At 36.9% G+C, this 15,736-nt stretch overlaps 1 protein-coding gene across 3 annotated transcripts; it reads right to left on the reverse strand.

Moving 5' to 3' along the window:
• Positions 1 to 801: 801 nt before the first annotated feature.
• Positions 802 to 15,407, reverse strand: LOC122094049 (transcriptional adapter ADA2-like). Of its 3 annotated transcripts, none has more exons than XM_042664658.1 (12): positions 15,055 to 15,407; positions 14,312 to 14,367; positions 13,495 to 13,673; positions 10,255 to 10,320; positions 9,988 to 10,113; positions 9,820 to 9,895; positions 8,463 to 8,526; positions 8,343 to 8,374; positions 4,210 to 4,432; positions 2,803 to 3,013; positions 1,799 to 2,116; positions 802 to 1,094 (listed from the first exon to the last, which is right to left on the reverse strand). In XM_042664658.1, exons 1-12 carry the CDS (start codon positions 15,105 to 15,107, stop codon positions 903 to 905), a joined length of 1,596 nt encoding a protein of 531 aa, XP_042520592.1. In that variant the 5' UTR covers positions 15,108 to 15,407; the 3' UTR covers positions 802 to 902. The 3 variants fall into 3 exon arrangements, with proteins under 3 accessions (XP_042520592.1, XP_042520591.1, XP_042520595.1); XM_042664657.1 differs by having other exon boundaries at positions 14,751 to 15,407; XM_042664661.1 differs by having other exon boundaries at positions 13,495 to 13,668; positions 15,055 to 15,406.
• Positions 15,408 to 15,736: the final 329 nt, after the last annotated feature.

Here is a 15,736-nt window from a genome sequence, read left to right on the forward strand (position 1 = left end):
AGGCGTTGTTATAAAATGTAGGGGCAAGCCCATGTTTCAAACACCCTCCCTCCCTCCCTCTTAGTTAGTTAGGAGTGGATGTGGCGTGTCGAAGCAAAGCTCATAAAGTAATTGCCCTGTACCTGTAGCATCATTGTAGCACGGTTAGGAGCTTTTAGGGCAGCAGTGTATGGCTAAGGCCCTTAGTGTCTCAAAAGTACAAAAGCTTTTAAGAGTAGACATACCTGTACCTGACCCTACTCTGGAGGAGAACGTGTATGCGTTGCCTCCATCCCCATTTCCATAGTTAGCCCCATGCGGATCCATGTGAAAACAACTGAACTGAAAAAAAAAAATTTTAAATAATATAAATTATAGTTCATAGGATCAAGCCTTTTCAAGAGGATGACGTTATATAACTGCACTCTTTATTCATCAATATGATCAGAATTAAGAACTACCGTTCTTTAGTCCAATCAGAGAGTCAGATGAATAATTTATAGCAGTCCAGCGGCAACTCTTCAAATGCGATCAATGAAAATCAAATAGGAATGGTTTCCAGGTGACTTCAAGAAGAAACCCGCAAACGAAGACTAGCTTAGCTAGTGGTGGCAGTTTTGGCTTGAAGAGCCTGATCAAGAAAGGAAATTGTGAGATCAAACCTTGTCGTATGCATGTATGAATGAGTGGGTGGGTGGGTGTAGGAATAGGGGGTCGTTGGCCTTACTAGGAGCCAGTAGGCTGGCCATTGGCCCGCGATGCTCAGTAGAATAGTATATAAAAAAAAAAAAAAAAAAAAAAAGGAAGAAGCCGAAATAAAGATTGTGTTTAACTAGCAGAAGCCAAAATAAGATTAAAAATTAACTTAACCAATATACAAACTTTACATCCAAAGAAATTAATGAGTTTGGCTTAGTTTAGCCTCACGGTTGAGCAATGCCCTTTTTAACAAGCATATCGTACACTCTATCCACTTTGCTTGGTTCGGTCTTGAAGAAACGATGTGCTTCAGATTTCCCGGTGATATTTCCAGTTAAAATCCCTACTGACATTATGTGCTGCATATTAAGGTAATGAGGAGGGAGTAACTTCATCTCTCGGCAAAGCCATTTTTCCTGCAAATGCCATAATCAACCAAGTCAAAATCTCACATTGTACTAGTATTCCCTCCTACCCCAACCCCAAAAGAAAAGAAAAGCGAAAAAGCTCACATCATGCAGTAATTTAGTACATGCACCAAACTAGAGACTATTAAAATGTGTACAAACCCCCTGATGATTCCACAACTTAAAAAGCCGAGGTTTTGCATTGAACAATGAAAACTTGAGAAAGCACATCCCACACTTCATTAGCAATAAATGAAACAGTAGAGCAGAATGGATGAACACTTCAAATTAGTAGCAAAACCCCTAAAAAAAAATTACCCAGATCTGAAGGCTTTAATAATCCAGTAAAGAACTGATACCAATCCAACATTAATTCAAATAATCTGGCTTCGAAAATATAGGTGGCGCACAATTGAGGTCCCGGCTAACTATTATGTACAAACAACACAAAGACTGCCAGCTAACTGAGCAATTTAGTCTCAGTGATGATATATTTCCACCAGCAAGCAGCCTTCACTGATCATTGAAGGAAAATATCCACCCACGAAATATTTCATTCTCTAGTAAAGAAAAACCTTATTCAAAACACATCATCTATTGCAATGCATGATATCCACCCACGAAATATGCCATTCTTCCCTAGTAAAAAAGACCAAAGTCAAAACACGCCATCTATTCCAAAACATAAGAGAAACTAGCAGGTGCACACTTACAGTTTCAGATAATAGATCGGTCCCAGGATACCCCGTAATATCCCAATCATCCAGAGAGGATGAGATAGCTTGTTTGAAAGTTGTTGAAGATGAATCTTTGCCACCGGAATCCAAACCCATGGAGCCATTTACACCACCCTGAGGGCTGCCATCAGCTTCTCCTTTGGGGCGACTTATCCTTTGAAGTACTTTACCATCTGGACCAACCTGACTGCTTTCCTTCACCCTACGGTTATTTTCTTCAGCTTCCTTCTTCCTTTTCTGTTCAATAAATCTATCAGCCTCAGATGGTGTTTGGCAGCCTGCAGCACGGGCTTCCTGCATGATAATTCGAAAATAAGCAGGAAAGAAGAAACTTACAAAAGAACCCTGAAGGAGGGGCAAGTGAGAGTCATGATGTTAATTAGGAAAAGAGGACCATTATGCCGCTTTACCACAACACTCCACCGTAAACAAACTTGAGAAATGTTTCCTCTGCCTCATGCCCCCATGTTGACAAGCTACGAGTAATCTTTATATTATAAAGATCCCATTTACATTATCAAAAAAAAAAAAAAAGATTTCATAAATGGCATCAATATCATATGCACCCCAGAGAGTGTCCTGTGTATGTCCAAGTTAACATACATGCGCATTGGCATTATAGTTTGGATGCAGTCAATGAAGAGGGGTCTACATATCACATGGTTGCTTCCAAGTGGAGTGACCATATGATGGACCAGACCCCATAGATGACTAATAAATGTCATTGGTAGGACAATATATCTCCTAATATACATGGCCTTGGATTGCATTGACAGTTACAAGTAATTGACTTCTGATCTCAAAGAAATGTTAAAACAACAGAAGTGATTGAGCATTGATTTAAAAAAAAATGTTTAAACAAACAGTCTGCACATGAAGAGCATGGTTCAGTCCTAAGCAGGAACTAGTTAGGAACATAGTTACGGTTATCAAGGAGGATATGGAAAGAGAGCCCGAAAGGAAGTAAGGAACCATAATACCTGGAGATCTTGAATTCGTTTCTGAGTTCGATGTTCTTCAATAATAGTCCTAATCAACTCTTCATGTTTTTCCTTGGAATGAAAACGCATGAAGACCTTGTAACGCTCATACATCTCCCTTTCCTCAAGTGAAAGTTCCTTCTCCAGAGGATTAGGATAAAGTAGATTTCTTTCCAATATGAAATCTTTCCTACGTTTCCTCTCATCAAGCCTGTAAATACACTTAACATATGTCTGAACCATGGATAAAATAAGGACAAAGATATACCATATTTCTACCACATCACTTCCTGCAACTCATAATTGTAATGCTGAAATATTGATATATATATACTATTAGGAAAAAAAATCCTTTTTCTATAATCAAGTGCACATTATATTTTTTTTTTAAATGAATAGGTAGAGACAATAAAGTTATCAAAAAATGAAGTCTGTCATAGTGTGGTCACGGAACTACACATCGCAACCTGTTGGCAGGTAAATCATGTTTGCACTAACATATGTTGCATTCTTAGAATCAAAAGATAAAGCATAAGAATCAGCACAGAGTAACTACTGGCACATTACTGGGCATTATAATGGAATAGACAATATATATTGCAATATGTAGGATACAAGTGTAACCAGGGGCATGCAGACAGAAAATTTTCTTCTTTGCTGCCTAAAACCTTTTCTTCAGGAAAACTGAAAAGATAAAACTCATAATGATGACAATGATGATGATTATAAGGATATTTAATATATGTCAAGAAGCAAGGAGTGAAAAATGTAGAAATACTGCACCAAAACCCTTGGAACATTGAAACCTGTCAGAACTGTGTACTTCATCCATTACATGGCTCCACAAAATATATGTATGATGTACTGATAAAAGAAAAAAAAAAAATGTCCTCCACTTGTTATTCATGCCTTATGTTGTCTGGCTACTTTTCCATGTGTATTAGTACCAGTATTATGCGGTGAATTTCATAATTTCCTATCTATTGAACATGAATCCTTATATTTTGTCCAGATGGCAACATCGGATGAGATGATACACTAAACAAATATGACCAGGACTTAATACCATTATGAATTATTATTGCTGCAGTACTACCCTGGTCAGGTCATTTTTGTATTTAATCAATCTCATGTAATGTAATATATAGAAATAGAAATCTCCACAGTGAGCACTTCCATTTGGATTCAAGTAATAGATTAATTAATTATTCACTCAAATTAAATAATATGATCTACTGCTCCTACTTTACCTTCAATATGTTGCATCTCTTTTCCTAAATTTCTGCAGGTTGTCATGCATAAGAAATTGTATCAAAGCATACACAGCACTGTTTTCCATATGCACAGATCACAATTCATAAGTTGGACTGTGTTAACTTGTTACAAACAAAGGAAAGTGATTCAAACCTTTTTGAATAAATATGCAACACTCTCAGCTTCAATTGACGGTCAGCTTCAGTGTCAGTATCTTTGAATTCCATCTCTGCCAATGATTGTTCAGCATCATTATCATATTCAGGATCAAACTCATGTCTCTTTGGGTTATATCCACTCAACTCAGTCATAGTAGGCCCTTCATCACTCAAAAATTTAGGCTTCTTTCCTCCAACACTCCTATCTACTTGAGAACCTGCAACAACACATATCAAAGATGTATAAATAGCATAACATCGTTGCTCTAATTATGAAAATATTGCGAAACTTTAATAATTAAAGAAGCATGAACAACACTCACCCAGTCTTCACCAATAATATATACATATAATACTTTCATCAATTGAAAACCAAACTCATATGGCTTCTTAAAACTTTGTTAAGAAAACCATTTTACCCCTGGATGATTGCATGTTCAAGAGGACTAAGGCGAGGTTATAAAACTTAGAAATTTTGGTTAATAAACCGATCAATGAAGGGGATAATTAATACTCCCTATAAATAAATTGTGAAGTCATAATTTTATCTTTCCTTTAAAAGAAGGTAAAAGTTGCTTTACACAGGCCGACCTGACAAGCGTATCAAGACAGCTCCCCATCTTTAGCCACGTGGGGGAGATTATGAGGCAATTCTGACCATTGAATAAATAGGTCTAGAATTGGATTAGCCATATGTCAAATTTCAGGACCTAATTCAATCAAATACCCTCCATGTATCAGCATGCATCCTTGTATTTTTCAGCCATCCGCGTATGCCCATGCATCCTTGTATTTTTCCACTCGGCACACTCTGTGCAGGTTAAACTGTTGGAATAGGCTGGGGACCTTGAGATCTATCTGTCCACAAAATTTGGACCTCAACCAATCTGTGCTATGTGACAAAAACCTAGGCCATCCTGACAAGCTTATCAGACGGCCCATCCTGGGCAACATAGCCCTTGCAACAAAATTCAAAGTAATAATATAAGTAATAAGAAGCACCAACCTAGGCCAAACAGTTCAACTATACAGGTCAGGAAGTTTGGATAACAATGACTTATTTTTCATGTTTTAATGAGTAAGCTTGGGTTAGGGATGTGCCCTTTCTTTTTTAGTTTGGAGCTAGGCAATCTCTATGTAAAATCTCAAAATGTTATGCTGATAGATCTCAAGTACTGGTGTATTACTATAAGAGAATTGAACGGCATATCTTCTGACAGATCTCAAACCAGTAAGCACAATCCGACTACTTAGGGTTGGCTACACAAATCCTGTTTCTCCTTTAAAATCTTTAAGGTCATATCTGCTGATAGATCTCAAGTACTGTTGTATTACTATAAGAGAATTCAATGACATATCTTTTGACAGATATGAAGTACAATTATTTTACTTTAATGTTGTTGCTAAGGACAAGGACCCATGTAGCCGACCCCTTGTAGGGCAGGTTCTTGTGATGCCACTTTGACTACTGCTGTGACTTCTTCTTTTACCTCATTTTAGCACCTTTTTTTTCCTTTTGGAACTTCTTTTATTCGTATATCTACTACCATTCTAGACCATATCAGATCCATGTAGCCGACCCCATTTATTTGGGATAAGGTTATGGTGGTGGTGGTTGTTGTTGCTAATATATCCTTTTAATGACTACATACTTTGTTTGCTTCATGGTTTAAGATCTCGGCAAGATCTTGCCGAGATCTCGCTAATATCTCTCTTTTTCAAAAAGGCAAGACGAGATGTATAGTGAGTAATAATTATATAATAACTCAACCGAGGTCTCGAGATCTTGCCTATATCTCGTCTCTCTCTCTTTACTTTTTTGAACAAACAAGCGCAAAGGAGTAAGGATTTTGGTGCTTTTGCTTGAGAATCTCCATTCCTACACTAATTGAAGCTTAAAAAGTAAAGAATATTACCTCCTTATTCACATTTGGAGTTACTTTATTTTTCAAAGTATGTGAATGTGACTCATCAGTCATCAATGTTAATTCTTAAACAATTAAGTAATTATCTATGATGTCTTTTATATTCTTATGATTATATTGTGTCATGTGTTGATTGTGGATTGTGGAATAGAGCATACTGACCTAGGGTCCGAAGAGTCGGGACTACTTACGTAGGGTAAGAAGTCAAAGTACCATTTTAGGTTTGATTTTAAAAAAAAACTGATGTTTCCATTGTGTTTAGAAGACCTAAAATAGGGTAAATACCAAGTTTCAGAGGCTACACAGACCATATGGCCACCGAGAACAACCACCGAGTCGACCGGGAAAAAATACATGATCTCGGTGAAATCTCGCAAAGATCTCGGCAGGGCTCTCTTTTTTGGATCAGCAAGATCTTAAACCTTGATTTGCTTATTGCATCATAGTCTGAAGCGCTCCAACCAGTCAGACTGCCAATACCAAACCAAGGAAGCAAGCAATGCAGTTAAAACACTAGTGAGTTGTTTTATTATGAACATCATAAACCAAGATTAATGTGATATTTACAATGCCTATTATGTATCGTCCTTTATTTTTCAGTCCAACTGTCAAACAAACAACCTTTACGCCGTGAAAATCCAGCCTTCAGTCATTTTTGAGAACAATGGCACAAAAAATGGAGTACAAAGCCAAAAAAATCATCTGTAAAGGGACGACCTTATCAAAAGTTAATGCAAAACCTTGTTCCAAACCCTAATTTTGGGGTTGCTATGGACCCACACAATCAATAGAAATCCAACTATTAAGAAGAAATGACAATTTTATAATTTTGGGAACAGTTCAGAGGTTTTCTGGAAATTTGAATAAGAAAGAGGAAAAATTTTAAAGAGCTTTAAGTATCATTTATAAGAGATGTCCTTAATTGCAACTAATAAAATTTATCATCCCCTACATCTCGACAGCGGTAGCCTATATGAACTCTGACTAGGATAGCTCAATTGATTCAGACCTCTGGATTCGAAACTTCAGGATAAGGTTTCTAACACACAGCCATATGAATTCCAACAACCATTCATTGTATTCAGCAACCGGAAGAATTATGGGAAGTTGATGACATAGGACCTGGCGGTAAGTCTGGAGCCAGGTTTGAAACTGAGGATGTGGAACATAGCAGACTTGTGGCAACAAATTGCACGGGATAAATCACACATGGGTTTGTGACTAATCTACCAATTATCAGAACAAAAGGGACAGAATTGAAGGAGTTTGATTCAAATCATATGGGCTGCAAGTACTGCCCCAAACAAAGAATGGTTGATATAACTTTAGGAACCCAAATGGGAGGAAGAAAATAGAAGAAAGAAGAAAAGAAACAGGTAGGAACATAAAAGGAGAATGAAGGAAAGTATATTTGAGAAGAACACAACTGATTCAAGAATAAACCAGAAGAAGAAAATCCAACATGGGAGGAAGTAACGAAATACCAGTCAAACCTGGTCTCATGTTCTCACACCAACCAACTTACTTAGAATAAATTCAGTTTCATTCCATCTTCAATTCTGATTATCCTATAAATAAATTGCATAAATATAGACTCTCCTAAAACTGGGATTAACTCCAATAAGGAAACTAGAAAACAACAAAAACAAGAATACAAATCTCCTCGCATCTAACCTCCCCAATCTAACTAAAATAAAAAATACAGGATCAAGTCGAAATTAATGCCTAAATATCCTACTGTACTAAAACCAAATTTGGACCCACTTCATCTCAATCTAGGCTTCCAAACGGGTTCTTGGTGGTTCACAAAAGCCCCACTTCATCTCGATCTAGGCTTCCAAACGGGTTCTTGGTGGTCCACAGAAGCACTACTGCATCCAATGTCCCATGCAATGTACATCTATCCAAAATAAAGAACCATGCAATACACGGACCGTCTTCAAATCATAACTTCCACTATAAATGAATCAAGAGAATCTTTAACCTGGGCCAAGTTTGATGCCTTCTTAACTGAACTTACTGCCATCGGATTTGTGTTCCCAGAACCAATTCCAGAATCCACATCTGATGCAGAGAGAGTGGTATTTCAAGCACGATGACTACCATAACCTCTAATAATTTGAAGAGACATACAAGCATATAACAGAAACACTTAGTAAGGAATATTCCTCAAAATACAAAGTTAAGCTAAATGGGAATCGACCTGTTGGAGCTTCTTTACTCATATCTTCAATCCTGAGCAAGCACAGCCAAGTGAGTTAGCATGTGAGGAATTAATGACCAATTTGAAGAACTGAAATACCAACAAAAATCGAAATCATACTTGACTCTTGAAGGGGAGAAGGTAGAGTCTTCCTTCAGTGTAATTTCCCCAAAGACAGGAAAACCTGAGGCACTCAGAAGAATGTAAGAATTCGCAACACATTTCAGGAAAAAAAAAAAAGAAGGAATTTTAATATAAGCATTTAAGAAATCGGAGAAGCTATCAGAGACAACTAAACCTATGGATAAATACAAGTGTAAAAATATCCATTCAGAAAGACAAGTCATTGAAATTTTATTTCAAAGGCAGGCAAACTATCAATAAATCTTATTATTAAATATCAATAAAAAATAAAGCTACAAGTCCACCAAATGTGTGCAGTATGTACTTAAGGACACCAACTACTGATATATTTATTCACACCTACGAGGTTCAGTCAATTGCATCATGAAGGTTTTGGGTCTTGTGGACTTTTCCACTAACTATGAATTTTTCTTAGATTGTGCATACTCACGCACTCAGCCATCAGGCTAGACAAGATGGCAGATTATGCTAGCTGCAGTATGCTAGTCCACGTAGAAGGAAAGAAACAGCTCAGTAGTTGATAATCAATTGGAACCAGCATGAAGGATGGCTGTAAAAGTTAAGATGTCTTAGTCTTGGGGGTCTTAAAACCCACTGGAGCATCTTCAACAATCTATAGCTCTTATATGCTGCCATACGAAGTATGTGAAATTTTTGTTAATCAATCAATTTTACAGTCTAAATTATTAGTGATCATTTATCAGATACCAAGATTAGTTATAAAATGGATCAAACATCCAGTATCAATAGCTTATATTTGTAGGCATCCATTATAAATTGTTACCAGTAAGAGAGAGATTCTTTGTCTTGTACCCCCCTTTATTTTTTTAATTGATCAACAAGGAAAAGAAAATAGAGGTAGTTCGTACAGCAGTTAATTGTTCCCTCTTTATCCCTTTTTCCTTTTTTACTTCAATTGATTTACTTGAAAAAAGAAATAGAAAATCAGAATTGTACTTTATTAAGTGACAAACTTCATTTAAACATGAGTGCCTCCTAACAAAATCTAGTGAAATGGGAAAGAAAGTCAAACTGAAGTCTGAGATTTTACAGGTTTCTATACTATAGTGTAACAGCTTTGGGGCTCTCCTCTGTTTGTGTGATTTAGACTTGTCCAAAGAAGAAATTTCAAACTCCCTTTACTTCATCTATTTTTCTTAAAAATTGGAAGGCAAGTGTGGGGAAATATGGATTCAATAAGAAAAACATATAATATCAACAAAGCTGTTCTTTCATCAATGTGACAGTTAAAATTACAAAGGGCAAAAAGAAATTGCCACATTAAGAGTGTCAAGCTAATGGAAGAAAAGGGATCCCTGTCAAAGTTGCTAACCTTTCCTTCCCTCAGCATGCCCTTTAGCCATAGCAAGAAGTTCCTTTCTGTTCTTCCCAACAACATGAGACATATCCTACCAAAAAAAGAGCATAAAAAACATATGTTACCCTGACAGATGCTGATCTAAAAGAAAAAAAACAATAAGGATTTAGATAAACGTAATACCGGTAGAGGAAAGCACGGAGAATTTACGTATACTGTTGTATAGTGATCAATACACTGTGCCTTGGTCTTTGTACCAACATGTTCCGCAACTTCTGCCCAGTTACCCATTCCATACATCTCAATCCCCTAGAAAAAGAACATCAAAAAATTTATGGCACAAACACCCTGACATCCATAATCCTTCAAAAACCAAAAGCAAATGTGCAAATTGACAGGGACCTGATCATCAGCAGTCAATAAGGCAGTTGGACAAGGACGCAAACATACCTCTAGCAGCAGTATCTCCTCGTCTGCATTCCAATCTGGACAAATAAGGGGGAAAGACAAATTGTCCTGTTGAACAAATCAAGTGAATAAAATTATTAAAAAAAAAGGTTAGGACTTGTGATGGGGACATCAAGACGTACAGCCGAAGGAAGAAGAAGACCCAACCTTCTTTGTGGTTGGAGGATTAGAAGGAGGAAGGAAAAAAAGAAAGAAAAGGAAGGCTCGGTCCAGCCTTCCCAGCGCTGGATCGAGTCCTCTCCTTCCTTTCTTTGCCAAGATTGTGTGGCCCCCACCAAATCTGATATGTAATTTCAATTCCTAGGATTTTTTCAAGATTGTGTGGCCCCCACCAAATTTGATATGTAATTTTAATTCCTAAGATTTTGCCAAGATTGTGTGGCCCCCACCAAATCTGATATGTTAGTAGTTTTATTTCCTAGGATTTTGTTTATTTAGGTCATTGAGTTAAGTAGGAAACTAAATAACATTCCTATTTGTTTTTTTTAGGAAGCTTCTTTATTTCTGAGATTATGTTCCTAGATTAGCCTTTTTCCTTTTAGTAATTATTCTATTATTTATGTAAGGCCATTGACCACAATGAGAATGAATGAATGAAGAATATTGAAGGCAAAACAGCCCCCAAACCCCCCCCCACGATTTCTCTTTCTCTCCCCTCTCCCTCTTCTCATCTCTCACTCTCGGTCTCCCTTTGTTTCACGCCTCCTCTCTCTCTCACGGCTCTCTCTCTCTCATCCTCTGTCTCTTGGTTACTGCTCCTGCTGTATCCACTATTCGTGAGCTATTGAAAGCTCCATCACCCACACAAGCTCCATCGGCAACAATAAGGATCACTACACAGCAAGCTGGATTTTTCTTCATCAACCAAGGTTGGACTGCAACTCTTTATTTTGGAGGACTTCGACTTCTTCTTTACTCCTCAGACCAGGACAGCAACAAGGTAACTAATTAAACTAAACCTCTCCCACCTCCATATATCCCTGTTACATGTTGCAGCCCATTAACATTGAAACCAACCTATGCCCTTTTGCTTATATCTATTTTTACCCATTGTTTTAAGACGTTTCGTCACTGTTATGTTTCCAAAACCTTTGCTGATTTTTCTATTTTAGTTGGCTACTGGAGGACATTGATTGTTTGCATATCCTATTTGGTGTTTGGATTGATTTGTGCTGAACCTAACATTCGTATGACGTTTGTTCCCTTCCCCATGTCCCCTCTTGAAGCGTAAGTAAGAGTTTATGTATTTTTCCGCCTAGATTATTATTGCTTTTTGCTGCTTTGTTTATTAGTCTCAATCTATTTTGCATGCTTAATCTTGTTTGCTGAGTTTCTTTTGTCCTATCTCCCCAAGTCCCTTGAGTTAACCCTACCTAGTTAGTTAATCTTGTAGGAGACCTAGTCACCTAGGAAACCCCTACATCAACTTGCTTCATAACATAACAGTACCAATGATTTCCTTTTACGTGGAAAAATAAAAATACATACAGCACAAAATTCCACGTGACACTGCACTAGTGAGAACTAGTACAAAGCAGAGACTATACTATCCAGCTGAGGTGGAATAATGTAGGACCAGTCCAAAAAGTGGTCCCACTTTTATATCTATGTGGTATAAGCTTTTAATTCTTTGGGTTTTATTTCTAATGGCCTACATTATAAGGCCAAAAGTGTCTAAAGGGTGCAAGAAAATAAGGATTTTAATTAATGGTGGGGTCCATTAGTTTAGTATTTATCTAGTAGTAGTTGTTATAGGGATCTTGTGGACTTCATTCCTTAGCTATCAAAAGTAAGTCTAGATGAATCTTATTAGAATTAGTTTTTGTTTTTGAAGTTTTAGTAGTTTACCATGTTAAAAGTCCCAATTGCATTTTCCAAGTTAGTTTACTTATATTAGGACACTGGATATTAGGAGCACTTTAAGTACACGTAACACTCCCCCACCCCCAAATCGATAGTTAATGAAGAAGATACCTTTTAGTGAAAATTTGAGAGTTGTGAGAATTCTTCTGTCCTATCCCTCTCTTTTTCCTCTCTCCTCTTTTCTTATGAAGTTACTGTTCATGTGTACTTCCCACAGTCCCACAAAAATCCCTATCTCCTATTTTTTCTTCTGTTACTCTTTCTTTCCCCATCGCAGGCTACTGAAATCAACAAACCAAGATTTTTCAACCCTGTTTTATTAGAAAAATAGTTCAGATCTGGTGTGAGGAGCAGCCATACTAAACTTTGATTCCTAATCTGGAGTCTGGGTTTGCCAGTTGCATCATGGAATGTTGGAAGTATCTCAATTAAAATGAGAATATATTATTTGGGAAATAAATTAATATCATACATTCAAAACTGTACTGGTTTTATCAAATTAATCTCCGATTTAGACTTCTTCTATAAGCAATATTTGAAATTTCCCGGAAATCTTGCCTAAATTGGCAAAATATTTCTCTTTTCTGACGTTGAAATCTAGCAAACTTGACATAATGGGAGAAAATATGGGAAAATATATCAAAATTAGAAAAATATTTCTGTTTCCTAGGAATTGGAATCTCCCTCCTAGTGGAAATCTCAAACATTGTCTACAATGAAACTGTGTGGTTAAAAAGTTTGCGTATAGAACCAGAGGAGTTAATAAAAACAGATAAACTGTTAAAATCTCCATAAATGGCAGAAGATTTCATAGTTGTTTATAAATTCCAAAAAAAAAAAAGACCAATTTATTTGAGAATCTATGATGAATATATTTTCTCGTTGGTAAATCTACGAGAAATATGCTATGGATCTTTTGAGTGTAAAATAAAAAATTAGTTTGAGATGGCAAAAGGCTGCATTTTTTGTGTAACAGCAACTTGTGTAAAACCAGTTTGCCAAAACAATTACATATCTGGTCGGAAACAAGTCTACCCAGTGTCGATGCCAGTTTTAAAGAGTTGTTTGTGATGTTGGTAATCTGTGCATAATGAGGAACATAACCAGGTTATGCCTCATTATTTGGAGGAGGGAGGAAGTACAAGAAGTGTTGTTGAGAGCCTAGCTAACTGCTTACCGAAAACTGAAAATACTTACAATCAGTATATAACACCATGACCATGAAGGTCTTCATTTTGATCCAAGCTCATGCAATAATAGAAATGGTAAATAACTACTCAATGAACCATGCAAGAAGAATATGGAAATTTCCAAGAAAGCAAGGCCTTAGCAGAGTATTCTATGAGTGGTTTGACTAACCATAACCCTGTAAGGATGATTGCTCCTGTGAGGTGTAACCTCAGATCCAACAGAAAAGCACTCCACACATAAGTCAAAATCAGGACATTTGACACACTTGATGCGAATCTTCCCAGAAATATCTTTATTGCAATTATTGCAGTGGTATAAAGCCCTTTTCCCTTCATTTGATCCCTGAGCTGCCCCAACAGAAAATGGAGTTGATTGGAAACGATGGACAAATAGAAAGTGTAACATTAAATGTTGCAAGAACCAAATAATATGGTATTTCAAAAAAGGAATCCCACAAGAGGAATCAGGTATGCCACCAATCTAATAACCGTAGATAAACATCATAACTCAAACCATAGACATCAGATAGTTTATCTGAAGTACATCTCTAGATCCATAGTCTAAAAGAACCACGAGGTACAATTGGATAGACCATAAAAGAGGACCACCAGAAGAATGAAAATGTAATATGTACACGGAAGTTTTGATCACCGCATGGCAATAATGGACCAACTTAGGGAAGTCCATTAATAATAATTATAATAATAAATCAGGCAAAAAATCTTCCCAATTGAATTATCTTGACTGTTCGCCCCAAAATATCATGACTGTCAAATCTATTGATCTTCTGGTAGCTGATAGTTAAAAAATCCAGGAATAAAATGTGTAGCTTTCCATATTGAAGAGTTCACAGTTTTTTTTTTTTTTTTTTTTTAAATGATAGGTGAGTTCACACTTTTGTTTCAACCAATACACTCCTTATGTCCCACATCCTGCTACAACCAAAAAAAAATCCCAATCTGGACTAAAGTTAGCAACATCATACCTGAAGCTGCAGATTCTAAATTTTCACCACTTGAAGGAGCCCTCTTTCTCTTTGATCTATAAAACAAATAAACATAAATGCATTTTCCATTTATATAAATATTCTATTCTATGTATAAGATTATGATACCGTTAGGAACGTACTGAAACATGGATGAACCGTTTGTGGGGGTGGGAGAGATTTAAGGGACGGAAGGAACACGAGCGTTGTATACAATGTTCCTAAAGCCTCTCTAACTACGGGAATTTCTTAAGAAGGAAATTTGAATTTGAGAATAATAAATTGGAAATGGTAATCAATATGAAGAAATCCCGAATACAAATGAGAACTTCCGGGAAATTCATACGCTTTAATCATAGAAAAAAAAAACTACATCGATTCGAGAACTGGAAACAGAAAACAGAGTACCGATAAGAAGTTAGACAGGAAAAAAATTTACATTGAGTTGAACGCAAGACCCAGTGAGCAGTCCTCCCAACGGAACTGCCACACCATGTACTTCCACTCACGTAACAATTTCAAAACACACGCATATAACGCAGACTCACAGAGACATTCGTCTGAATCAAGATCAATCAAACGGAATTCTCAAAAATTCGTGCCATGCAAGCAAAGATGGCTCTCACTAAACAAATAAAACAGTTTAATTGGAAATGAAACTCCATCAAAATCAGCTTCCTGCTCCAGGAAGGCAGAGAATCAAGCCCTGGTGGAGTGAAAACAGCCATAATGAGGAAGGGAACCTTTGGGTAGGATCGTCGTCTGCAGAATTGTGACCTCCACGAGAACGCCCCATCGATGTTCGAAATTGAGCTTCTACCGCTAGGGCTTTCGATTAACAACAGGAGTCGTCCCGTAAGTATAGTTGGAACCCTAGAAATCTCCACGAACTGTCTCCGACTCTCGAATTCTTGATCAGTAAATCAATGGAGTCTTCGAAATTGAGCAAGTTTGGCGGGTGAACCTCTCCTTCAAAACTCGAAGGTGAAAGTGAGTCACAGCGAGTCTCTGATTTATAGTATTAAATTTGGAGAAGGGTAACGCATCTGCCATGTCAGTAACGGTTTTAGATTTTACTCATGCATGGTACATCTGCTTTCGAAGAAACCCCCTTTAAACAATGGGGGTGTCTGAATGACACCTGTGGAATGTATTTTATTATTATTATTATCATTATTTTTATGTTTTAAATTATGAATATAGAAAATTGATTGATTTTACAAAAATAATTTAAAAGTCACGAAACATTATGTCATGCACATATTTCAAATGTTTCATGCACATATTCAAATATGGGCGAGGAACCCTGTCTCTAATGCCCTCAACTCATCATCACTCGAGTCGATTGGTTGTTGGTTCGAGTCTTGGCATGCACATTATCATCCATTGATCTTGCGGAAGCATTGCTTGTCATATGGGGGCTTA

Source organism: Macadamia integrifolia, chromosome 11, assembly GCF_013358625.1.
Source record: "Macadamia integrifolia cultivar HAES 741 chromosome 11, SCU_Mint_v3, whole genome shotgun sequence".
NCBI classification, from domain to species: Eukaryota; Viridiplantae; Streptophyta; class Magnoliopsida; order Proteales; family Proteaceae; genus Macadamia; species Macadamia integrifolia.